The sequence below is a fragment of the Erinaceus europaeus genome, chromosome 20 (genome assembly GCF_950295315.1).
Source record: "Erinaceus europaeus chromosome 20, mEriEur2.1, whole genome shotgun sequence".
NCBI lineage: Eukaryota > Metazoa > Chordata > Mammalia > Eulipotyphla > Erinaceidae > Erinaceus > Erinaceus europaeus.
The window spans coordinates 12,959,839-12,984,504 of NC_080181.1; the positions used below are offsets into that span (position 1 = coordinate 12,959,839).

Genomic DNA, 24,666 nt, shown 5'->3' on the forward strand with positions numbered 1-24,666 from the left:
TCTCTCCCTGCTCCTGATCGGGAAGATCTGAGGTGGCCGCTGCTGATGTGACTGAGGTTCTAAGGATCTTTGTTCTCTGAGGCCAGCCGATGGTGGCGGAAGCAGAAACAACAGCACATTTTATTTATTGCCTGGGGTCCAGGGCCTGGAGTTGCGGCTCTCATTAGGAGGGACACCTGAGACATGACCTTGATGTCTCTGCATGCAAGGAACTAACTCTGATGGGTCAGCAGGGAAAGTGGTTGCGGCTGTGGGTCAGCACGGCGGGAAGGGAGACACGGTCACAGGTCCTGTCTGGGGGCAGAGGTCTGCAGCTGAGCAGGACACGAGCCAGCAAGGCCTGGGACAGCAGTCTCCGGGGTGACCATCCTTGGCGTGAGGGAACACTGTGTCTGCTGACTGTAAACCTCATACCTTCAAAGCTGGGACGAGGGTGGGGGCCAGCTGAGCACGCGAGTGATGATGTTTTGGGGGCCAGGAACCTCACTCTCATGGCGGAAACCGTGAGCGAACTTGGCTCTCTAACACTCCACAGCTGAGGTGCGGTGAGATCACTGCTCTCGACACCTGAGGCTGACACAGCTCACAGCTGGGGGGTGGGAGGCTCTGCTCCAGAGTCAAGGTTGAGTCCCAAATAAGTGCTGGCAGGCAGAATGCTGCGAACAGTCAGGATCAAAGCCCAATGAAGGTGAACGCCAGAGGCCTTCGGGGTCAGGACCAGCTCCGGGGAAAGCTGGGAAGACCTTCTCAAATGAACCCAACCTGGGCTTATTATGAAGCCTCCAACTCAATGGGTCTGAGGCAGCCTTTGTGGCCGCAGCACATTAGTGGGTTATAAAATCACTTTAGTGGGTCAAGACCCGCATTTAAAAAAATGAAATATAGATCCAGGCTAGACCAGAGGGCAAGGCAGAGGGCAGGGGTAAGTACTGCTCTCCAAGCTCTGGCTTCCATTACACAGAGGCTAGTGTTGACTGGGCCCTGGCCGGTGACCTGCATGGGAGCCAGGCTCCCGGGCTGTGCCAGCACCCTGCACCGGGCCCAGCTGCCTGCCTACCCCCATCCCCATCCTAATCCAGACAAGATGGCTTCCTGCCTGCTGCATGACAGCCACTCAATACATTCTGCTTCTTCTTCTCCACCTTTTTTATTAGCTTTACTTATTTATTGAATATAGACAGTCAGAAATCAAGAGGGAAAGGGGGAATAGGGAGAATGACAGAGAGAGCCCTGAAACCCTGCTTCACCACTTGAAAAGTTCCCCCCTGCAGGCAGGTAGGGATGGGGGCTCAAACTCTGGTCCTTGCACACTGTAACTTGTGCTCAACCAGGTGCACCACCACCCAGCCCCCTCCCCCACTTTTATTTTTTTGCATCAGTGAACTCCTAGGCCCAGTCACCTGTCAAGGCTAGAAGATGAACTAAAAGAAAATTCATATCCGCTAGTGATATTTTCTAAAATTCACCCCACACAGGAAACAGGACTAACTACATTTTTATCTTGTTTACTCTTTCCAATCACAATCTACGAAGGTATGATCACTCCTGGGAGCTGGGGAGTTGGGCTTCTTCCCAAAGTTCTGTGTGCAAGCAGATTCAGATCTGGGCAGTCCCACAACACCACACAGCACCCCCCCTTCCCAACACACACACACACACACACACACACACACCTTTCCCGGCCCCTGTTGTGAATCTTCCTGGGTGCTGGATGTGTACTTAACGCTTGGTAAACAACCAGATTTTAAGTCTTCATCTGTTGGCTTTTGCCTTAAGCATTCCTGTCTGAACTCAGCCCGGGCTCTTCCTGGTCTTTGATTGTGACTTGCATATCCAGGAGAAGATATTTATACAAGCTTGTGGAAGAGTGGAGCAGCAGGCAGCCTGGCTTCAAGCCTGGGCCCACCACCCACAGGCTCTGGTCTGGGCGAGTGGGGCTGATTCAAGTTCATCACACCCCCTTCATCAGGAGACACCCACCCAGCCAGCCAGCCAGCAATTGAACTGAAGGAAGACCACTCCTCGGGGAAGCCCTTCCTGACCTCTCTGACGCAGACAAATCCCCTCAAAGGGACTCAACTCACAGCACCCAGGACATCCCCACAGCTCTCAGCACACTGGAGATGATATTGAGGCTGGGAGCGGGTGCAGGACTCTCTCATGTCCTGGGTTTTGAGTCCCAACATTGCATGTGCCAAAGTGATGCTCTGGTCCCCCCCTCCCCTCTCTCTCGTAAGTAAATAATAAGAGAAAGAGAAATGATATCTGGGGGCCAGGTGGTGGTGTGCCTGGTTAAGCTCACACCTGAATAGGGAAAGCTTTACCAGCAGTGAAGCAAGTCTGCAGGTGTCTCTCTGTCTCTTCCCCTCTTTGTCTCCCCCTCCCCTCTCAATCTCTCTGTCTCTATCCAGTAATAAACAAATAAAAATATTTTTAAAAGAAAAAAATCAAAGAAATACAATAAAGAAAACATTTAATAGAAAAAGAAACTATACCCACTGAACACTGAATGATGAGAAGGTTGGGACACTGATTCCCAGGCAAAATAAACAATCTGCTTATCACTTGTGATTCCTCACAGTCTGCTGCTGACTGGAAATGGCAGATAATATCAACAATCACTCAACATGTTTATATGTCCAACATACTGTGTTCTCACAGTCAAGTGAACAAAAGAAAGTATTATTAAGAAAATCATTGGCGGGGGTCAGGGGGGAGTGCAGTGGTTAATCACACATGGCGCGAAGCTCAAAGACTGGTATAAGGATCCCGGTTCGTGTCCCCAGCTCCCCACTTGCAGGGGGGTCACTTCATGGGTGGTAAAGCAGGTCTGTCTAGCTTTCTCTCCCCCTCTCTGTCTTCCCTTCCTCTCTCGATTTCTCTCTGTCCTATCCAACAACAACGACATCAGTAATAACCACAACAATGATAATAAAAAAAGAAAGAAAGAAAATCATTGGAAAGAAAAGCACACTGACAGACTGTACTGTCTTAACGGGGACCGGAAGCTGATGTTGTCTGTTTACAAGATGAATCCACGTATGAAGGGTCCTTGCAGTTCAGATCTGTGTTATTCAAGGTCATTTGGTTGCAAGTCCATCTCTGTCCCCTCCCAGCAGCCATACGCTCCACCAGTGAGGGGACTGTCCCGTCCCCCACGGCACTCCCACTGCCTTGCCCGGAACCGTGTTTGGTGACTATCAGACTATTGTACTAGTCCACCTACCCCCACCCCGGGTGGCTCCAGTGGCCAGGACAGTGCCTGCTCTATGATGGGCATTCAAGACGAGCTATGCACCTCAGGTGGGAAACTCTGGTGAGCGAGACCCCACTTCTCTGTCTTCAGTGATGTCACCTCTAAAGGAAGGACACCTGAGCTCCTGAAAGTGCAGCTTTGTTTACAATGTGGCAGCCTTTTCTCAAGCTGCTTGAGGCAGACACTGAGCGGCATAATATGACAGGCCCGGGACGGGTGACCCGGGAGGGCTCTGGAAGCTCGGCTGCCCAGGCGTGAAATGGAGGCAGGTGGCACCTGCGAGAAGGATGTGAGCCAACCCCACTCCCACCTGCACAGAGCAGCGCCCTCCAAGGCCCCGAGGCTGGTGCCCGGCCCTCCTCTGCCAGAGAGCCTGGTCTCCTAGCTGACAAGTGCCAGTTCCTTCCAGTCTTGCTATTTGCACAGTCACTTTGAGGTGAAAGGCTTTGAGGTGAGGGAAGAGAAGGCTCTTCTCCTGAGACCAGACCCCAAACCTTGCATGTTGTCCTGGGAAGCCACCCACTCTGCAGTCCACAGAATAACTGGAGTGCGGTCTAAGGAAAGTGACTGGGAGGGGAGTGAAGTCACAGTACAGAAAGGAAAAAGGAAAGGCATTCACGGAGAGGGTGGGATAAACATGGGGACCCAAGAAACATGACTAAGTACACAAGGTAAAGGTTGTACAAAGAAAGCATTCTGTCCAATAGCTGGGACGCCTTTCCAACAGGGAGAACTTCTCCAGGCGGAGAAGATGGGCAAAGTGTGAGGTTGCAACTCCCTGTTCCTGGGGGGAGGGGAATGCTTGGTCTGGGGGTGTCAGCAGCCCTGTCTGAGCGGTGTGTATGCCCCGGGACAAGACTTGAGACAGAGGCAAATTAGCAATGAAGGAGGATGAGGGGTTAGCAATGGATGGGGGCAGAGGTTGGGGGTGGAGAGAGGGCCCTGGAGGAGGCCACAGGTGCCCGGCTGAGGGGAGGGTCTGGCCGAGCTGCTCTGCCTCCTCCCCCATGAGCCTGCTGGACACCTGTGCGGGCAGGCTGCCCCTAAGACAGAGAGGCCCACAAGCAGGCATCTCCATGAGAGATGACGGGCTGAATTTGCACAGCCTGAGAGAGTCCTCACAGCTCCTCTAAGCTCTAAGTTTTCATCTTGTGCTCTAAGAGCTTTGTGAGGTGCGGGAAGCAGCTGTTAGTATGGCCATCTTTCCTACTCAGGGAGTGGGAGATGGAGCAATGACATGTGGGGACTGTGGGGACCTGGGCGGGGCTGTTTGAGCCTGTCAGACCCTGCGCCCCCCCCCACCCCCCACACACACTGGGCACAGTGCTCTTCCCTGCACTCAGAGCTGTGAAAGAGGGGCCAGTGCTTCCCTGCCCACCTGCCCTGAGCTGCTGGGAAAGGGGGGACTCATGGCATCCCTGAGCTCCAGAAGGATGGTGACTGGCCCCTGACATGGGACACATCTTAAATCTCACATTTTGAGGGGGGACACCTGTTCCTCTGCCCACACGGCGTGAGATGTGAAGCTCCTTCATTTGCCTGCCGGCTGCCTGTGAATAAGCCTCCACAGTCAGAGCGTCCCACCAAAGCCAGCAGCAGCTGCCGGTGCCCACGGAGGGAGAGCTGGGCCCCTGGAATCTTCTAGGCGATGACTGACACTCGAGTTCTAGGTCTGGAAATCTGATTCTCCAAAGACACCTCTCTCATGCCTCCCCTTTGCCCTGGCCGGCCGTGGGCTCAGAAGGCTCCGAGACTTAGCCTCTGGCAAAGCTGCACGTGTGGCAGGAACATGGCGGCAGGAGCCCAGTTCCCAGGGCTCCCCATATGCCTGCCTGAGACTGACTCTGTCCACCTCCCCAGCTGCAGAGGGACAGCATGAGATGAGCCCATGGGGAGGGTGACTCAGGGCTGGCTTCTGGGAAGAGTCCGCCTGTGTCTGTGATGCTGGGCACCGGGTCACTAACTGACACCCAGGCCCAGAGCTGAGTGAATCAGAAATTCCCAGTCTAGGGCTGCTGGGGAAATAGCAGAGTGGTTCTGCAAAAAGATTCTCATGCCCGAGGCTCTGAGGTCCCATGTTCAATCCTCCCTACCACCATAAGCCAGAACTGAGCAATGCTCTGGTCTCTCTCTGTATCTCTCCTCCATTCAAACAAAGTTTTTTTTTTTTTTTTTTTAAATATTCCCTGTCTAGTCAGGAAGATAGTACAGTGTTAGAATGCAGGACTCATATACAAGAGGTCCCAGGTTCAAGCCCCAGCCCCACCAATGGCTGGAGCTGAGTGGCGCTCTGATCCACACGGGCTCCCAAATTCAAAGTCAAGGGGCAGCAAGCAAGCTCTTGCAGTTAATAGCAGTGTGGCATTGGGAGCAAGGAAGGTGACGGCCCCACAGTGCCCTGACGTGCCCAGACCATGTCTTTGTGTGCTCTGACACAAAGACAGAGAAGCCCCAGCAGCAAGAGGTCAGCTAGTCCTGCTGGGGCCTGTGTTCTGGGGGAGAAAGTCAAGTCAGAGGGGAGAACAACTGAGGACCGCATAGCCTGTCCTTCTGTCCTTCTGCCCTCCCAGAGACCATGCACTCAGCAAGGACCACACTCTCTCTGGAATTCCCAGCCCCAGGTACAAAGATGGTGCTGCCGGCTTGAGAGGTTATTCCAGGAAGGAAGGAAGGAAGAAAGGAAGGAAGGAAGGAAGGAAGGAAGGAAAGAAGGACGGAGGGAGGGAGGGAGGGAGGGAGGGAGGGAGGGAGGGGAAAAATCAATAGCTGAAGAACTGATGGTGGTGGTGGTGATGGGGGTAGGTTATCCTGGGCTGCTTCACAGGGCAGAGCCAGGAGGTAAACTGGTGCAAAGCTGGAGCTGGCCAGGAGAGGGCTGGCCTCCCCAGCCCCAGCAAGGACATGCTCCAGGAGGGCTGGGCAGTGCTCCGCTGAGGGCGCGAGGAGAGTCGCTGTGCGCTGGGCCGGGAGTCCAAGTCTGAAGGCTCCCCGACTCATTCTGGGGCCACACTGTGGGCTGAGAAAACCATGGAGCAGAACACAGCCAGACCCAGGCTCGCTTCTTAAATCTGGAAGCTAGCAGCTGCGTGGACGTGGACGCTCTACTATTTGCTTGTCTGTAGTCTCCACTTCCATACCAAGCTGGTAAAAAGATGGGGCGTGAAGAATACACATCCGACTCAGGAGCCCCCAGGAGGCCGCCTGCCCACTGAGGTCTCACCCCGTCTGGTGCATGGAGAAGGGCAGCTGAGGTCCCAGAGGACACACAGGGAGCCAGCAGAGATGCGGGCTCCTCCGCGTCTTCAGCCGGGATGTCAGAGCCCGAGGCAGCCCTCCCTTTCCCGCAGGCTTAATTAGAGCCCGTTAAGCCATTTCCGAAGCGCAGATGAAAGGTACGTTCATCTTATTACAGGAAGAACAAAGTCGCTCGGGGCTGCTCAGAATCTCTGATCTTTAGACTAAGTTAAATGAAGGAAATTAAGGGCTCTCTGATGCTGGGCTGCTTCTTGCCTTCTCCTCTGCTTCTCTCAAATGTGATTTATCCTAAACCAGGGAGACTAGACTCTCCCAGTGCCACTGGGGGGGGTCATCTATGGAGACTGAGAAAGGGGGGCGTGGTGGGGGGTGGGGGGTGATCTGGCACAGGTGGGAAGTGGGGGGTGGCAGCAGAGCCCTGGAAGCTGTGCCTGGATCAGAGTGGCCTGAATGCCTATCAATAATCCACCAAGATGGGCCAAGTTCAAAGGTAGCTCCTAACAGGACCCCATGAAACAGACCCCCGCAGAAGCTCTCCACAAAGCCAAGACCGAAAACCCTTTCCAAAGAGAATTAAAATAGTGATTTTAAATGTAAAAAAAAAAAAAAAAAAGCCCTAAATGCTGAAGGACTATTTTTACAATGGTAATAATCCTCTAATCAGCCACCAGCAGGGACCACAGTATTTGGTTCAGACATTTTACCAATTACAACCAACTGGGTCACTGCGTGGCACCTCCTAGGTAATCAGAAGCAGCTCTGACAGCCCCCCGCCCAGACTCACAGAGGGAGAACAAGTCCGAGCAAGAAGATGCCCCCTCCCTGCAGGCAGCCAGCCCTGGGGATTGTGGCTGGAACCAGGGTCCATCCTGTCTGTGGTGACAGGCTTGGGCTCAAGGGCTTGGGGACTCCAGGAAAGTGGGCAAGCCAGCGTGGAGGACACAGGAGCAAGGCTCTGGAGTCTGGCAGAGCTGGGTGGCCTCAGCTTCCTCCTCTGTTCCACCAGAAGGCTGTCTTCCAACTGGAAGTAATGGACACAGAGCCCATGTGGTGTCTGGTACCCAGAACGAATGGGTTCTCCAGGGATCCCCTGCCCTGCTGGCATCCCCTGGGCCAGGGTGATCTCCCCCCAGTCTGAGCCTGGACTTGGGGACAAGCCGCACCATGATGCTGTGCCCAGGATACAGGTCCTGGCTCCCATTGGTCCTCAGGGATTCCTCTACTCCTCCACCCTCCACTCTCCACCCTCCACCCCTCTAGTTTGGCAGCCCCACACGCACGCCTGAACCACATCACACTGGGGAGGATCGGATTCAATACTGGAGTCTTTGGCTTGCCAAAGTCTTTGTCCCGTGGGGTCTGCCTCTGAGCTATTGCCCTGGGTCTTCTCTTTATGTTCCCACAGATGAGAGAAAACCGTGAAAGTTGCACTTCCCTCTATTACCCTTCAACAGAGATGGAGAGAAGGTTGGGCTGAGATTCCACGCAAGACAATGATCCTGTAACTCGTAAGTACACTTGTAACAGCTCAAGATACACTGACCAGTCTGGTTTTATATCTTGTTCAACACACTCCAATACTTTTGTGCTGTATTTTCCACTTTAACTTAATTGTACCTGGACTTCTGCTGGGAAAATAGTCCTTCAAATTAACTCTCAATCCTTCTACCTATAGAAAATGCTTGAAAGTTTCAACACTTAACTCCAGGGAGACTTGCAGTACATGTGCTTTGAAAATATGCACAGCATGGTTATGAAGTAGTTTTTAAAAGTCCACTACATAATTTATACAGGTGCTCAGAAGATTTACAATGTTCAGAGTCTCCCGCCTGTTCTGTGGGATTCCAGCCTGAGGCCTGGGCTTTGCCAAGCAAAGCCTCTGCCTCTGGCCTGTAGCCCTGGCTCTGCTAGTCCTTCTTCTCTTCCCTAATGTTCTCAGAAAGATGAGAGGAAGCTGTGAGAGTGGAGCTTTCCTTCACCACCCCTAACTAAGGATTCAGAAAACAGTGAGTCTGAGTCCCTGTCAAGACAATCTCAGGAACCCTGTCTTCTCATTCATTCATTCATTCATTCATTTTCCGATAGAAAAATTAAGAGGGAAAGGGGAGATGTGGGGAGAGAAAAAGAAAGAGAGAAGGAGAGAGAGAGACTTGCAACACTGCACCATTACTCGTGAAGCTTCCCCTCCACCCCACCCCTGCAGGTGGAGATCAGGGCCTTGAACCCGTATCTTTGCGCATGGTGACACGAGCACCCAGGAACTCTTTTTAGTTATTCACTTATTTTTGTGTTAATGATTCTTCTATGTAGAATATTCAAACTTCTTTTTTTAACCTATCTCATACCACCAAGAGATTTTGGAAAATATTTCTACTTGCACTAAATTACATCCGCACTTTACTAGGATACTCGTCCTCCAGATCCAGTCTCAATGCAAGAATAGGAAAAGTGATCACACATCTCAACCCAGTATCTGAAGACACTAGCAACGGATGTGTTCTAAAAGTATCCCCGGCAGACAGAGCTCAAGGTGACCGGTGTGATCTGTAGGGCAGGAAGCAAGAGCCATTTGGAACTGCCTCCAGCTCCTTGCTCCCTCGTAGTGGTGCTGGGGCAGCTGTGCTTTGTATCCAGACCGACATCTCAGGTGTGGTCTGTGCAGGGAGCCAGCCAGGATGAAGAACGGGCAACGGAGACAACGGAGGTGGCGGGGTCAGCCCCCCCCTTAGGAGTCCAAACAGGACGTGCGTTCCTCAGCAAGGCCAGAGGGCACCTCTACAGGCTGCTTCTGCAGCAGATTCTTCTGCTCCATGGCAGCCCCCAGAGACTGGTGGATGCAGAGATGCTGGAAGAAGCCAGGAGCGGAGGAGCGCCCTGTGTGTGTCACAGGGCGCTCCGGGGCCAAGGCTGTGCTGGAAACACAGGTCCTGGACAACGCCCACTTGGCCCAGCCCAGAATGTATAGCCACGGTCAGGGGATTCATCTTCTTTTAATGGCAGTGCTGTCAGCTGTGGCTGCGGTGATGCCTGGAGCTCTCCCAAGCAGGTCCTATGCACTACCTACCACAGCCATGCCCGTGCATTGACACAAAACGAAACTCCACGGCTCACTCTTGTGTACCTCTGGGCTCCAGAAGCCCCTCGTCACAAAGCACTATGAGCTGTCATAGGAACGGCAGCTGCCAGCTAGAAGAGCGTCCTGCACAAGTCTTTGCTGGGTGGGGCCAGGGTGAAAGGAGGCCGGTAACCCTGTTTCTCTGTGACTCGCGCTCCCTGCCTCCTGGTAAGTGGGCAAAGCCAGTCTGAGCGGTGGCCGCTGGAGTAGTGCAGCATTGGGTTGGAGAGGTACAAATGGAGGGTGAGACCAGAGATACTGCAACTCTGTCACTGCTGAGCACAGGGACTCTGGGTGGGCAGCACCAGGACAGGGCTGGGTCCCGAGAAAGTCTGCTGTAAGTCTGGGGCTTAAAGACAGCTCATCAGTCAGAGCAGAAGCCTCACCTTCTGTGAGCTCCTGGGTTCCAGCCCCCAGACCGCATACCAGGGACGACACCCAAGGGAGACCCATGGATGGTGGAACAGGGATCCAGGGTCTCCTCTCTCACACTCTCCCTGTCTCTCCCTATCTGAGTAGATAAGAGTTAAGAAGAAATTGAGCTCGGGAGGCTGCTTGACAGAACTGCACCTGTGTGAACCCCTGGTTCATCCGTTGGGTAATAATAATCATCATGATCAAACAAACAAACAAACACCTGGGCTTGGGCTTTCTGTGGGGTGTGGGTGAGTGCTATGTTTCCCTGACAGAAGCTTCACTCCTGCTGTGACCCCACACTCCATCCCTGACCTCACTCTATCTTTCCTACTGTGACACCACTGGCCGTGTGTCACACAGGCATTTGTTCACCCACAGACTGTCTCCTACCAGAGTGCAGGTTCCGCAAAAGCAGACTCTCCACCCGTTTTTTCTCACCTTTGTCTAGGAGAGCGCCGGCACCCAGCAGGCCCTCAACAATTACTAGAAAAAAAAAAATGGGTCTATGTCCTTCCCGTCTCCCACACATATTGGAGCTCAGAGAAAGACCTGCCTGGCAGTATGGATACAGGATGGTGGCTTCATTTGTCTGGGGGGTTATGTGCCCAAGAACACAATTCAGGTTTAGTGTCTGTGAATCATTTTGCTTTTTCCTGTCAGACTTGAGAACACATCATGAGCCCCTTCTCAGTTTTGCTTCTCCCACAGTCAACTCACACATAGTAGGGCTCAGTAAATTATTGACCAGATCAGTGAGATGACCTTTTCGTGATACCCTATACTGTCGTGGCTGATGCCCACCTGAGCCTGGAACCATCATCCAGAAGGAGAAGGGGTGGAAAATGATGGCCACTGTGATGTTTCAAGATGGCGTCCTGCCAGCCCAGAGTAGTAGGGAGGAGCCCACAGAGCCTGTGGCAAGAGCTAGCACTCCTCTCTGGAACTCTTTTACTTTGATGGCACCAGACCTGGGGGTGCACTGTCCTTCTAAAAGGAGCCCCACCCACCCATCCCCAGGAGATGAGCTAAACGGCAGCCTCTCAAAGGAGGTGACAGTGGGGGTGCCTCCCAATGCCCTCAGGACATCCCGTGGTGCTTGGTAACCAGCTCCAGTCTTGGACTGAGCCCTAGGTCGACCCGTTCAGTCTCCCCTGGGGTGGGGCCTGGGAATCTGCACTTTGGACGAAGTGCCAAGTGACTCTGAGTTGTCAACAGGGAAGAGGACTCTGAGTTCAAAACCTGCCACCATTATTAGGACCCAGTCTACGGCCATAACACCCTGAACAGCCCCAACCCATCACTATTCCTACCGGTCAAGCCCACTCAGTCAGCCTGAGTTTCCTCCCTGATAAAACGAGGGCCAGTAGGAACACCTGGCCTGGAGGCGGTGAGTGAGAAAGCAGGCGATTGGGGCGGGGGGGGGGGGGGGGGGGCACGGCCTGTGGTGAGAGCTTAGTAAATGAAAGCTGCAGTGACTGAAGAAGAAGATGATGGAGAAGACGCTGCATCTTAGTCCCTGACCTCCTGGAGAGCCTGTTCTTTCCGAAGCCCCTTCATCAGCCACTCCCCCAGAGTGAGGATGCTCCCGGCACCTCTCTCCTGCAGTGATTAGCACATATCCCCGCTGTCTCGGGCCTTTCTAAGGATGGAGAAGGGCTGGACTAAGAACAGAGGCTGATTAGTGAGAGGGGCAGGCAGGGAGCCTTCAAACAGGCCCTTGTAGTGACTGTCAGAATCTCGTCTGGTGGAAGAAGATGGGAGGAAAGGAGGATTGGAAGGTTAAGTGGGGGAGACTGAGAGAAGGAGCAGGAGCTGGAGACAGTGACGGCGATGGAAGGCAAAGCTTCTGTCAGCTGACAGGGCAGAGGGCTGTGCAGAGGCATGGGCCAGGGCTGGGGTCAGGCCTGAGCAGTACAGAGCTGCCAGGTGAGAGCTGAGCCTACACCCATCCACTCAGCCAGTCTGAGGCTGAGGGGGTGGCCCAGCCCCATGGGGTCCCACCTGGCAGCCAGCTCCCTGTGATGGGGCTGACTCTGTCTCAGCACCAGGGTGAGAGTCAGGGCAAGTAACAATCCAAGACAGTCCTGGCAACTCCTTTTCCCACACCACCCAACACCCTTGCTTCCCCGGCACCCCAAGGCAGGGCTGTGCCCTCCTGGCTTCTCAGCTTGGCCGAGCCTGTCAGGAAGGCAGAGGCTGGCGCCTCCTGGAGGCTCAGGTACTTGAGGCAGCCTGTTGCACTAGCACAGGGGCTGGGAACCGCGTTTTTGCCTGGGGCCACGGAGATATGTATAATATCACATAGCATTATCAGCTTAACATGAGCACTTGATGTTATTAAGAAAAGAGGTCCTAGATTTATTGGATTTGGAGTCCTGCCACGGTTGCCTTGGTAGTGCTCGGGCTCCAGAGGTTCCCTGCCCCTGCTCTGGGCATCAAGGAGAAGGACAGAAGAGGAGCCCCCAGAGAGGGGTCTGCCACCTGCTGCCCGGCCAGGCTTACCTGCCGAAAGCCATTCCTCGTGAACTGTAAGATTTTCAGGGCATAGTTGGACCGCTGGCCTTTGCTGTTGAATTCGATGTGGCCGGTGAGACCTTCCAATTCTACCTGTCCAAGAGAGAGAGAGTTACAGCACCAACCCATGATCTGCATGGCCCCAAGCCAGTGCATGGTGCTTCTCAAGGGAGCCCAGGAGCTCCTCTGAGGGGGCTTGGCAGTGGCATACCTGCTTAAATGCACATAGTACTAAGCGAGAGGACCTGCACAAGGATAGGAGTTTGAACTCCCCGGCTCCCCACCTGCAAGGGGGGTGGTCGCTTCACAAGTGGCGAAGGCGGCCTGCAGGTGCCTATCTTTTTCTCTCCCTCTCTATCTGTCCCTCCTCTCTCAATTTCTCTCTATCCTATCCAGTAAAATGGGAAAACAATGGCCACCAGGAGCAGTGGATTCGTAGTGCAGGTAGCCCCAGTGATATAATCCTGGAAGGAGAGAGAGAGAGAGAGAGAGAGAGAGGGAGCTGTTCTCCTGGGCTGGGTGTGGTTTGTGGAGCTCAGGGCTCCATCTGCATCAGTACCATGTGGGAGCTCTCTGGACAAAACAAACACAACTCCATGGGGTGGCGCCTTGCAGTTTCTCTCTTAAAATCAGGAATAAAAGTTAGGCCAGAGGGAGTAGTTCACCCGGAAGAGCACTCACCTTGCCCTGTGTGAGCGCCTGGGCTGAGTCCTCGCACCACAGGGGAGCTGTGGTCTCTCTCTCTACTGTGTGTCTATCACTCTCTAAATAAAAGATCAAAAGCTGGGCCCAGGGGCCAGTGAAGTTAGCTCAGTAGGATGGTGTGCTGCTTTGCCAACTGCATGACCCAGGTTCCAGCCTGGCCCCCACCTCACTTCCCACATTGAAAGAAACTTCTATCTCTCTCTGCCCATCTTCAAAAAAAAAAAAGTCATCAAGGAGGTCACTCAGTGGTATTGCTCATGCACAAGGCCTGCACCAAACAGACAAACAAACAGACAAAGAGAGCCCTTTGTCTGGACCCTCTCAGCAGCAACTGCAATTCTTTGGGGGCTGAAGGAGGATGAGGGTGCCCTAGCCCAGTGCTCTCCCAGCCGCCCGCCCACTGGAGCTCACACTCCCCTCGCCCTCCCTCCTCGGGCTGGGCTCTGACAGCTGTCTGCTCTGGGCAGCTGCTCTCCCATCCCCAGAGGATGTGGCTCTGCACCAACTACAGTCAGTCCGCCAGGCTGCTCCAAGGGATGTGTTTTCTTCACCCCACTGGGGGGGGGGGGCGCCTGGAGGAGCTGGGGGTGCCGAGCACTACGGGGGTGGGGTGGGGTGGGAGCTCCAGCCTGGGAGCCCGGGGCCAGCCAGAGCCCGTCAGTGACCATGCCGGACTGTTCTGGCTCCCGGGGCCGCCCTCACCATGCGCAGGTAGTTCATGAGGCTGGTGCCGTGCTGCCAGATCTGGGCCGAGCCGCACGACAGGGGTTTCACACCGATCTCCTGACTGCGGTTCAGCTCCTGCACTGCGGTCACCACCGCGTACACCGCATCAAACAGCAGGGCCGAGGAGAGCTGGGGGCAGAGGGGAGGCAGCGGGCGGGAAGGGGGGCGGGAAGGAGAAGGAAGACAGAGGAAGGGAAGACAAGCAAAACAAAGGAAGTCAGAAGCCAGAAGTGGCCTTCCTGGTCCTGGGCTCGTGTCCTGCCCTGCCCTGGCCCAGGGGCCCCAGCGCCCAGGTTGCTCAGCCATCCAACTGCTACGAAGGGTCCCTGCAGAGGTCCAGACCAATTGCAGGGGACGCTTTCCCCTCTGCGCTTCAGGGATTAGAACTGAAAGAGGAACTCAGCTGCTGCCCTTGGATATGCCCATCCTACAAGGCTTAGCAGGAGGCCACTGCCTCCAGGAGGACCCCCAGGATACAGCTTCTTCCTCGATATACCTACGGCCGCAGTCCACCCTGTACTACTCAGGCTCCTGAAAGTGAACAGAATACACGGTGTGTTCAGAGGCCAGCTATGAGCCAGACTCTCGTGTTGTGAGAGAGTGTAGTGGAGGGGAGGTTACAGAAGGGAGGACACAAAGACGGGGAACAAGAAACAGCGAGATGGACCCACAAAGGTCTGGGGGCATCTGGTGAGGAGTATTTCTTTCTTCCTTTCCTGCCCTGCCTCCTCCTTTCCCTTTCTCTCTCTCTCTCTCTCTCTCTCTCTCTCTCTCTCTCTCTCTCTCTCTTTTCCTTCTTTTCTTCCTTCCTTCCTTTTTCTTTTGCCACCAGGTTTATCTCTGGGGCTCAGTGCCTACACAGCTCCACCTTACCCTCTGGCCTTTCTCCTCCTCCTCCTTCTTCTCTCCTTTCTTTTTGAAGAAGAATGAAACAGAAAAGGAGTGGCATTGCAGCACTGCTCCACCACCTGTGAAGCCCTCCCCCAGGTGGGAACAGGGGCCCTGCACCAAGGTTTCTATACAAGGAGATGTGCACTCGCCCAGCTGCACCACCCACTACTAGAGAGGAAGATCTCTTTTCCTTTTCTTTTCTTTGAATTTGGACAGAGACAGAGAAAGGAGAAGCGAGAGAGACAGCGACAGCTCTGTTTCACCACTCGGGAAGCTCTCCCTCTGCAGGTGGGGACCTGGGGGCTTGAACCTGGAGACTCGCACACTGTAATGTGTAACCCCAGAAAATGGAGATTTCTTATTCAGCAGGGAGATCAGGAGGACACGTCAGAGTCAGCAGGAAAAGACAACGCAGCATAATGCCCTCTCCTGGAGAGTGTGCCCCTTTGCCCTGTGTGAGACCTAAGTCCGGCCCCAACCCCCAGTGCCTTAGAGGAAGTTCTGTGCTGGGCTGCCTCTCCCCAACCCTGGTCTTCCTGTCTCTATCTTAAAAAATACTTCATGGAGATCACGATGATGAGACAGAACAGTGAAGAACTTGGTAAAAAAGGCACTGGGTGGGGGGTGGGGTGGTGGTGCACATGGACCTGGGTTTGAGTCCCTGCTTCCCACCTGTGTTTGGGAGGGGTGAAGCTTCACAAGTGATGAAGCAGTGCTGCGGATGTCTCTCTCCCTCTCCCCCCCCCTCAATTTCTCTCTGTCCTATCAGATAAAGGAAAGAAAAAAAGAGGGAGAATGACTGCCAGACTGGCCAGTGATAACCCTGGTGGCAAAGAAAGAAAAGGTACTGGGTCCAGAACTGTGGGGAGTTGTGGGGAGGAGAGGCCTTCCAGATGTGGTTATTGCAGAAGCAAAATCAAAGAGGAAAAGTGAGGCAGGGGCCACCTGCACATGGGCTGGGGGTGGGTGGGGAGAGCCATGCTGTCTGTTCAGATCTGCCTCTGAAGCTGCCAGCTCTCAAGGCAAGAACCTTTGGGCCCTCACAGCTGCATCCTTTGCGGCCCTGCCCGGGAGCCATTCCCCAATGCTGTGTGCTGCAGAGCTCTCGTGATGCACGTGTACACACACACACACACACACACACACACACACACACGTACATGGTCCGGGTGACATCGGCCCACAAGGTTCAGTCAGAAGAGTCTGGTGTCCTGGGCATCACAGGGTGGGGAAGGCGGAGTGCTGAGTGAGGGGAAGTGCAGGAGAAGAAGAGGCTGTCCCTGGAGTGGCCCCTGTCTCTCCTAAGATGTGTGATGGTGCACAAGGTGCTGTGCAAGCGACAAATTCAAGGGTCGCCACTCCTGGGGGTGCACACGCCGCTGCTTCCCGCCCAGTCCAGTCCAGCTGCCTGCATCACCGCCTGGCAAGTGTTTTCTCCTCCTCCTCCCTCTCCCCCTCACTCATCCTTCTCTTCCTTCCTGCCTCCTGTCTTTCTTCCAGTAGGCCTTCTGCCCAGTGACCTGGCACAGCACAGCTCTCAGCACCCAGAAGGCGGGGCATCCCCAACCCCACTGCCCAGCCCTGCTCCTCCGGCTCCTGCCATCCACCTGCTCCTGCATCTCCAGCAGCCTCCCCTCTGCCCACTGGCCCTTCCCCTGGGCGGCTCAGAGTCTCCCCTGGATTCTGGGCTCCCCTGCATGGCCCCTGAGGCTCCTCACCTGGCCCACACCTGCCCTTGTTCCCATCTCCCTGAGCACATGCGGCTGCAGTGTTGACGGACCTCTCTCACTTCCTAGCCAAAGGGGCATGTGGACATTGCAAACATTAACCTCTCCCTTGCCAGCCTAGACAAAAGTGTCCTGGGAGAAGTTAGTCACATCTGCTGACAACAGCTTGTGTGATGACACCCACCGTGAGCTTGTTTATGTCCCACCCTCCCCTGCGGCCTCCCAGATACCCCTTTCTGATCTGAACTCCTCAAAAACACAGAGCGTTTCTCTAGCAGGGAAGCTTGGACTCAGCCAGCCCCACACTCTCATTTTACAGATGAAACTGAGGCTCAGAGGGGTCTTCTCTTGCCCAGGGCCACCTGGCAGGACTGTGACAGGGCTGGGACTGGAATGCCAGCACTTCCTGTCTGGGGTTGGCATTCCCTTCTCTCCCATCATGCTCAAGAAGCGGGGCAGCAGTGGGGTGGGGGTGCCGGGGAGGCGCTCTGTCTGGCTTGTTCCTCTCCTTGGCTTTCAGGACCAGATTATGGTGACCTTCAAGAGCAGAGTCCTAGGGCCAGATGGCAGGACAGGGCAGGGCAGGTGGTTCTCCTGCAGCTCTGGGTCCCTCACCACCCAGTCTGCCTCGAGTGCTACTTGGCTACTGTCATTAAGTTAAGAACCTTGGGGGTGGGGCAGAGGTATACCTGGTTGAGATTGACATTTTCACGAACAAGGGCTGGGGTTTGAGGCCCCACTCGCCACCTGTAGGGGGGACACTGCATGAGCGGTGGAGCACGTCTGCAGGTGCCTATCTTTCTCTCTCTCTCTTTGCTCTAAATTTCTCTGCCCTAGCAAATAAAAACAGAAAGGAAAAAAATAAATAAAAAGAAAAAAAAAAAAAAAGGCCACCTGGAACAGTGGATTCCTAGTGTGGCACTGAGCCCAGAGAACCTTGTGGAACTCCTGCAGAGGACAGCAGGTGCAGGAGGGACCATGAGCCTAGTCTCCAACTCCCCACCCCTGCTTCTCCTTAGATTTTTTTTTTTTGTTTTTGTTTTTAAGAAAGTGATGCTGCCAGGGAATGAACTTGGGGCTTCCCACATGAAGCCGATGAAGAATGCTTTCTGGCCTAATTTTCTTTATTCTTCTGAAAGGCGTGGATGTGAGGGGATTGAGAGACAGGAGAGACAACACAGCACCAGGCCCTCTGAGGAGCTGTCACTGTCACCCACAGTGCTCCCCTGTGCTGCTGGGGCTTGAACCCAGGGTCTCACTTCTGTACTCCAGCAGCTAAGCTATCTGCCTCCTGAAGCCTGTCTGTCCTCTGTTCTTCCTCCCTGTCAGAAGCCCCACTTTGCTCTGGCGCAGGGGAGGCCGGGTGAGTGGTCTCAGGCACCCACCCCAACCAGTGGAAGCCAGAACTGTGAACGGGGCCTGCCTGAGGGGTGCTACTGCAAAGGGCTTTCCCATCCCGTCTGTAGGAGGCGCTGGCCTCCTCCTGTGGACACCCAGATGCTGGGTCCTGGCCCTCAGGGACACATCATGGCCTCCCCCCTCTCGCCAGCCATGCCACTGGGGGCGCAACACCCTCCCTTAAGGAACTACTGGCCTAAGGAACTAAGGAACAACGGCAGGGACCCTGCCGTTGGGGGGAGGCAGGGGAGAGAGAGGCTGAGTGCTGGGAGACACCACCTCCTCCGCAGATGCAGGCACAGCTGCCAGCCCATCTCACTTCCTCCCACAAGTCTCTGCCTGCGGCAGGAGCTCCAGTCTGTCTGGGTGTCTGGGCCTTGGCTCTCTTGGCTGAGCTCCCTGATCAGCACGGGAGAGCGGCCTGTGCCTGTGGGTCTCCGCTCTGCAGCTCTTGCCCGGCCTTCAAACTGCTACTGCTGCTGCTGCTGCTGCTGCTGCTGCTGCTGCTGCCGCTGCTCTCAGAGCTTCTAGTAATCAGCTCTGGGGGTGGGGGTGGGGGTGGGGGACCCTGCTGGTGCCTCTCCACCTGGGAATGGCTTTGCAGGGGGGCATGTGTCAGTCTGCGGTCCTCTGGCCCTGCAACCTGGGCGGGTCAGAGGGTACAGTTCCTCAGCCAGTGTTGGGGGCCTGCAGACAGAGCAGGTCTGTCCGTACCTCCATCTTCTCCTGAGTTCTCCGAGGCTAGTAGTGGGAGAACCTGTAGCCTCTGTGAGCGTCCAGCTTCCCTCTGTGGCCCTGCCTGCCTGGCCCTCACCATCACTGTTCCAGGGATCTGCCAGTGGAGCACTGGAGAGAGAGGGCCTTTGGGACAGCTGTGGGGGAAAGTGGTCTGGCCTCTACAGCTCTGTTCTGGGTGCCCCGTGCGTCACGCCATTCCCCTGCCCTTCCAGGACCCCTGCCTGGCCTCTGGGCATACAAGCCTGAACACTTGGCTCAGCCTCTCCCGGGCCAGGCCGTTGGCTTTGCTGAATATTCAACCCACACTGAAAATCCTCTCCTCTTTCTTGGCGCCAAGTACGCTGCTTGGCAAGGAACCCTCCTGACTCTCTTGTTTTTCTATATTTTCATTTTGTTCCTCATTGTTATTTCCTTTTGAACTGTTTGTAAATTGTTGAGGGGAGTGAAATGTGTGGTATGAATTAAGACTAATCAATCTGTGGCTGAGTCCTTCCCCCAGCCCCCCCGAAATAGAAACAAGAGTCTCCTATACACACACACGCACACGCACACGCACGCACGCGCACACACACACACGCACACACACCTGTAACCTTCACTCCCCAGCACCCCTAGAGCCCTGCCCTCCCAGGCTCCCCTCCTCCAGTGCCCACCCATGGCAGTGTCTCTCTGCTTTACACTCAGCCCCCAGCAGAGCAGCATGACAGGAACCATTAAAGTCCCAAGGGATGGTTCTGACAATCTGGGTTTTATTCAATGAAATAAACACTTAATTACAAACATCTGCTTTAGCCTAAGTTCTAATTACTTAATCTAGCCATCTGTAATTTTCATGATTTTCTGTGATTTTCGTTCTTTGCAGCGTGATTAATGGGGATGGCAAAAGAAACCTCCCCACTCATGGCACCCCACCTGCCCACAGGGGCTTGGGCCTGTGTCTCCTCCTGTGGCTGGGGGTCCCCCTGACCTCCTCAGCAAGAAGACACAGATGCGCTGGTTGCCTCGTAGGGGTGGCATTCTGTTCTCTCTCACGTCACCCCTCACTCAGGTCACCCTGTCCTTGAAGGGGGTCCTATGTTCAGCTAACTCCACCAGGAAGACTGTCTGCCACTGGGAAGGAGAAGAAGAGAGGGAACTCACAGGTCAGGGGGAAAGAGATTAAAAAAAAAAAGAAAACAAACAAAACAACATAAAATGCCTATAGCAAGAGGACATAAGCATAGGGCAGGAGAAAGGAGGTTATGGGGAGAGAGGGAAGAGGAGAGTGGAGGGGAAGGGGGCAAGGAGGGAGAGCAGTGCCCCCGAGCTGGGTGGGTGGCTGCCCTTGTGAAAAAGGCTGGGGACAGGACCAGGCTGGGCTGTGCTTCCCTGGGACAGGGACTGACCCGTCCTTGCCTCCCCGCTCCCCAGCAGATGAGACTGGGCTGTTGGTGCTGGGACTCCCAGCCCCAAAGAGACAGGAAGAGTCAGTGCTTCTCCACAGGGAGTGGTTCCAGTGAGAAGCCCTGAGAAGCATGTGCTGTGGCTGGAAGACTGGAGCTCCCCATTCTCGTTCATGGAGGTGAGGAGTTTCTAGAGCCCCTTCCCTTCCTCCTCACAGGCCTCAGAGATCCCAACGGGAAGGACCCCTACCCACAGCAGCAGACTGTGTTCTGAGACTGACCTCTGGAGACCCTCAGTGAACACCCCCCACCCAGCTGCTCTGGCCCTGGTCTCCCCATTTGCATTTGTCTCTCCTTAGGAGGACATTAGGAGGAAAGGGAGGTGAGTTGGGGATAAGTGGAGGGATGGGCTCAGTATCTGCCCAGCAATGTGCTGAGAAGAAAACAAATGGAATGATCTAGAAACAGTGCATGCCCCCACAGCACTGGCAAGAAAGTCAAATGGAATGATCTAGAAACAACACACGTCTCCACTGTGCTGACAAGGAAGTCACGGCACCCCGGGGGTGTGAAAGCTGACCAGAGTGGAACCAGAGCCTGGGACCTCTGGGGACCAGGGTCTCCGGCTGTATTAGTTCTCTGAGAAGGCTACAGGGGGGGCCTTCCACCCTTTCACGCCTTCACCTAAACTTTCATGGGGAGACTAAGATGCTCAAGCCATGGGAACTCTGAGACTGGGTGGGAGTGATGCCACGGTTTCATGTCTTGCACAGTGAGAATGATCACGAGTACTGTTCAGCTCTGCCATATGCTATGTGATGCCAGGGATGGAACCTGGGCCCTCAGGCCTGCAAGTCCTGTGCTCTGCCCCTAAGATACTCATACCACCTACCCCCCACCCCCACAGGGTTTTCTGCTCACACCCTGTGCATGTCAGTCAGGAGGGCTGTGTGTGGCCCAGCTCCTCTCTTGCTTCACAGCACACGTCACAGCACACAGAGGTCCCCCCTCTGGAGCACCTTCTACCCCACCTCTCCAGCAGAGCCCTCTGCTTCCACAGTTCTCAGGACCATTTCCCCAGAGGTGGATGGAGCCCTGGCTTCCAGTGTGTGAAACCCAGGGAACAGCATGAGGGCCTGCATGACAATCCCCAAAGTGCCCGGGGCACAGCAAATGCCTGCACTCACTCACTGAGTTTGTGTGCCTCACTGGGGCCAGAAAAATACAGACGTGATGCCTCCTTCAGGCAGCTGGGGACTAAGGGTTCTGATGTGCTTCCTTCCTCCTGCCTTGCTGCTAGCACGGGGAAACACAGGGCTAACTAGATGGTCAAGGGGAGAGTGAGAGACAGGTACATGACCAGGGCCACAAGTCAGGCCCTGCCCAGGTCAGTCAGCAGCACGGGCTGCACTGATGCTCACTGTGTGGGCTAGTGCAGTGTGTGTGTGTGTGTGTGTGTGTGTGTGTGTGTGTGTGTGTGTGTGTGTGTGTGTGTGTGGTGTAGCAGTGTTTGTTACATGGTGTCTCTGCAGCAGAAGCAGCCTGGTACTTCCACTAGTACAGCATTCAGCAGAGAGAATGCCACATTAGCTCATCAGAGGGACAGTGGGGAACTGAAGAGAAAGTCACCTTCTGTTTATCGTCACACTCACCCTTGGGTCAAGGCAACAAGGCCACAACTTAGGATAAAGGGCTCGGGGCTCAGCAGCTAGGGCTGGGCTCTCCGGGTGGGCTGGTGACCATGGAGCCAGAGGCAGAAGTCTCGGAATCTGGATCCTGCCTTTGAGCAATGCCTCTACACCCCTGCCTTCATCCCCACTCCCCTCTCTGAAAAAAAAAGCCCCTTCCAGCAGAGATTCTGGGACCTGGACTCAGGCAGCTCTGAGCACCAGGGTCCCCAGAACCAGTAGAAAGGCACATGTCATGGAGACAGCACAGAGCCTGTAGGCGACTCTCTCAGATCTAAGTGGAAGCCAGTCAGTCTCCTGGAATCCAGGCCCTCGAGACCCTCCCCATCGCTTTTTCCCCAGGGAAGCTTCCTGAGCTCCACCTCCACCAGGGACAGAGGCACAGGGTGTAGGGGAAAGCCACATCGTCCATGCCTGTCGGGCATTAAGCCAGCCCCTCTACTCCATCCTGCATTACTGATACTATGGCCTATTTACATAATCATCATTTTGCCTGAAAGATCCCCACCCATCCCAATTGATCTGTCTTCTTTCTACCTCGAGCCCCGCCCTGCCTGCAGGGTCACATTAATCCCACCAGTTAAAACCCTCGCAACAGTCGCTAAGGAAACTTCCACCTTCCCGGCGTGCTTTTGCCTTTCTCCACCCCCTTTCCTAGCCATTTCCATTTCTGACTTGCCACTTCCGGTTTTATCCTATAAAAGCATTGGCTTTCTGATCAATAGATCCTTTTGCATTACCATGCTGCCACGAGTTCCTGAGTCATCTATCTCCCATGTCACTGAGTGAGTAGCAGCCCAGGCTGAGTCTGGTCAAGTTCTCTCCAACCCAAAGAGCACACGCCCGGGGAAGAAGCACCCCCACGCTAGCCTGGCACATGCCTAGGTCACCGCAATCTCTCCCAAGCACAGGTTGGTCTCTTCCACCAAGTGCTACTGCTGGCTGCTCCCCAAACCCTCCCCCCATAGCCCCCTTCACAGCAATTCTGTTTGAGGAGAGCTTGTGAAGGCTAGAATCCAGGACAGTGCGTGTGTGTGTGTGTGTGTGTGTGTGTGTGTGCGTGAAAGGAGACAGGGCGCCAGGTACGGGCACTGGGAGTGCTTACCGCAGGCCCAGTGAAGGGCACATGGTCACAGTTCTCCTGCCAGGACTGGTTGAGGCTCTGGGAAAACTCCTGGAAGAATGCATGTGACTGGTTGAAGATGGAGAAGCCCAGGATGTTGACGCGATCGTCCACAAGGCTGTCCATCCTCTGCAGCGAGAACTCCTGCAAAGAGACGCCTGTCAGAGGGGATGTGGTGGCCCCGGGGGAAGCACACTCAGCTTCAAGCTTGACCCCATTAGGCTGTTCTGTTGCTTCAGGGCTCTGCTTAGAAGCTGGTTGGGGGTGGGGGGTGCAGGGGTAGCTAAGGGCAGCTCTGAGCAGGGAAGAGACAGGTGCAGACTGCACCCTGGAGAAAGGAGACACCAAAGTGCCAGGCACAATTCTGCACCCCCACCAAGCAGCCACTGAATCTCGGCATTCTCATCAGCAGGTCCCAAGGACTTGCACACTTTGAAATTCAGGAGGTGCTGGGAGAGGTAAGGAGAGTATGGTCTACAGGGTCCTGGGCACCCGGCTGGGGAGGGTACACTTGCTCCTGGAGGACCCAGTGGACAAAAGCAGAGGCTGGTCGACTTCATGTCTGCTTCTCAGATTCATCACACAAGGTCTGCAGGTAGGCAGAATGCTTTCTTTTTCTTTCTTTTTCTTTGAACAAATACTCAAGTAGTTGTTATGCACCAGACATTGTATTGGGACACAGAGGAGATGAACAAGAGAAAGAGACAGACATCTCCGACTCTGGGGAGCTTGCGGATGAGTGGGAAGTCAGCAAACAAATATTCTAATTTCAGAGAGCTGTCGGGGCTGAGCAGGAGGGGGCTGCCTCAGATGCCGCATTAAGGGCAGGCTCCATCTGAGAGAGTGACATTTGGAAGCTCGAGGGAAATCTCCCAGCAACACGTGGCTCTCGGCCAACCTCCTGCAGGGCCAGGTGTCTGCTCAGCCCACCCAGGCCTGCAGGTGAGAGTCCCAGGAGAGTCTCTGGGGAGGACCACGCTTCCCAGCAGGCAGAGCAGAGCTCGGGGCCGCCCAGGCCCCCAGCTCTCTAACAGAGAGGAAGGCAAGAGTATGCGAAACACCATGGGCCGTCCCTACTTCCTGGGAGATGGTCAGTCCCATGGGTCAGGTTGCCTGCACGCACAAAAGCCTCACCCACTCTGTGTCTACCCTGGTAGTGCCACCCTTCAGTGCACAGGGGACTTGACATCACAGGACTAAACACACCGAGTCCCGTGTGGCATGACGCCACCCTGGTGGCCCTGGGTGCACTTTCTGGTCTGTAGAAATGCTGCTCTTTGTGGGCTCCTTTTCTGAGACTCAGCTCCTGCAGAGCCCTGCCTGCTCCCTGTACTTATACCTGCCTCTACAGCTGCCACTGAGGACATGGCCAGAGCAGCCCTGCCCGGAGCCTGGCCTCCACAGCTGAGACTGCAGATAGAAGTCCCAAAGGGGCCCCGGGGAGCCCCCAGTCCCTGACAGTGGGGCAAGGGTGCAGGTGTTCTGGATCCTGCCACACCTCTCTTGCACTGCCCTGCTCCTGGCCTCTCCAGAGGGGCCACTGCAGGCTCGTAGGGGCAGATGGCTCATGAGAGGAGACATGGCTGATGGGGGGGGGGGGCGACAGCCTTGTCACCTGCTGCCCCCAGCCCCCAGTGACTACAGGGGGCAAAGCAGAGCAAGGTTTGAATGTTCTCATCTAGTTCCCAACCCCGGCAGGGCAGGTGATCTTAAGGAAAGTCTTCAAGGGGG

At 54.9% G+C, this 24,666-nt stretch overlaps 1 protein-coding gene across 2 annotated transcripts in view; it reads right to left on the reverse strand.

Annotated features, from left to right (window-relative positions):
• Positions 1-24,666, reverse strand: part of GRIK4 (glutamate ionotropic receptor kainate type subunit 4) — a 343,337-nt gene that overhangs the window by 82,247 nt on the left and 236,424 nt on the right. For both annotated transcript variants that reach the window (XM_060179894.1, XM_060179893.1), the window contains exons 8-10: positions 22,918-23,079; positions 13,965-14,117; positions 12,546-12,650 (exon numbers count right to left, since the gene is read on the reverse strand). In XM_060179894.1, the coding sequence (XP_060035877.1) occupies positions 12,546-12,650; positions 13,965-14,117; positions 22,918-23,079 (420 nt within the window). The remainder of the gene's footprint in view (positions 1-12,545; positions 12,651-13,964; positions 14,118-22,917; positions 23,080-24,666) is intronic.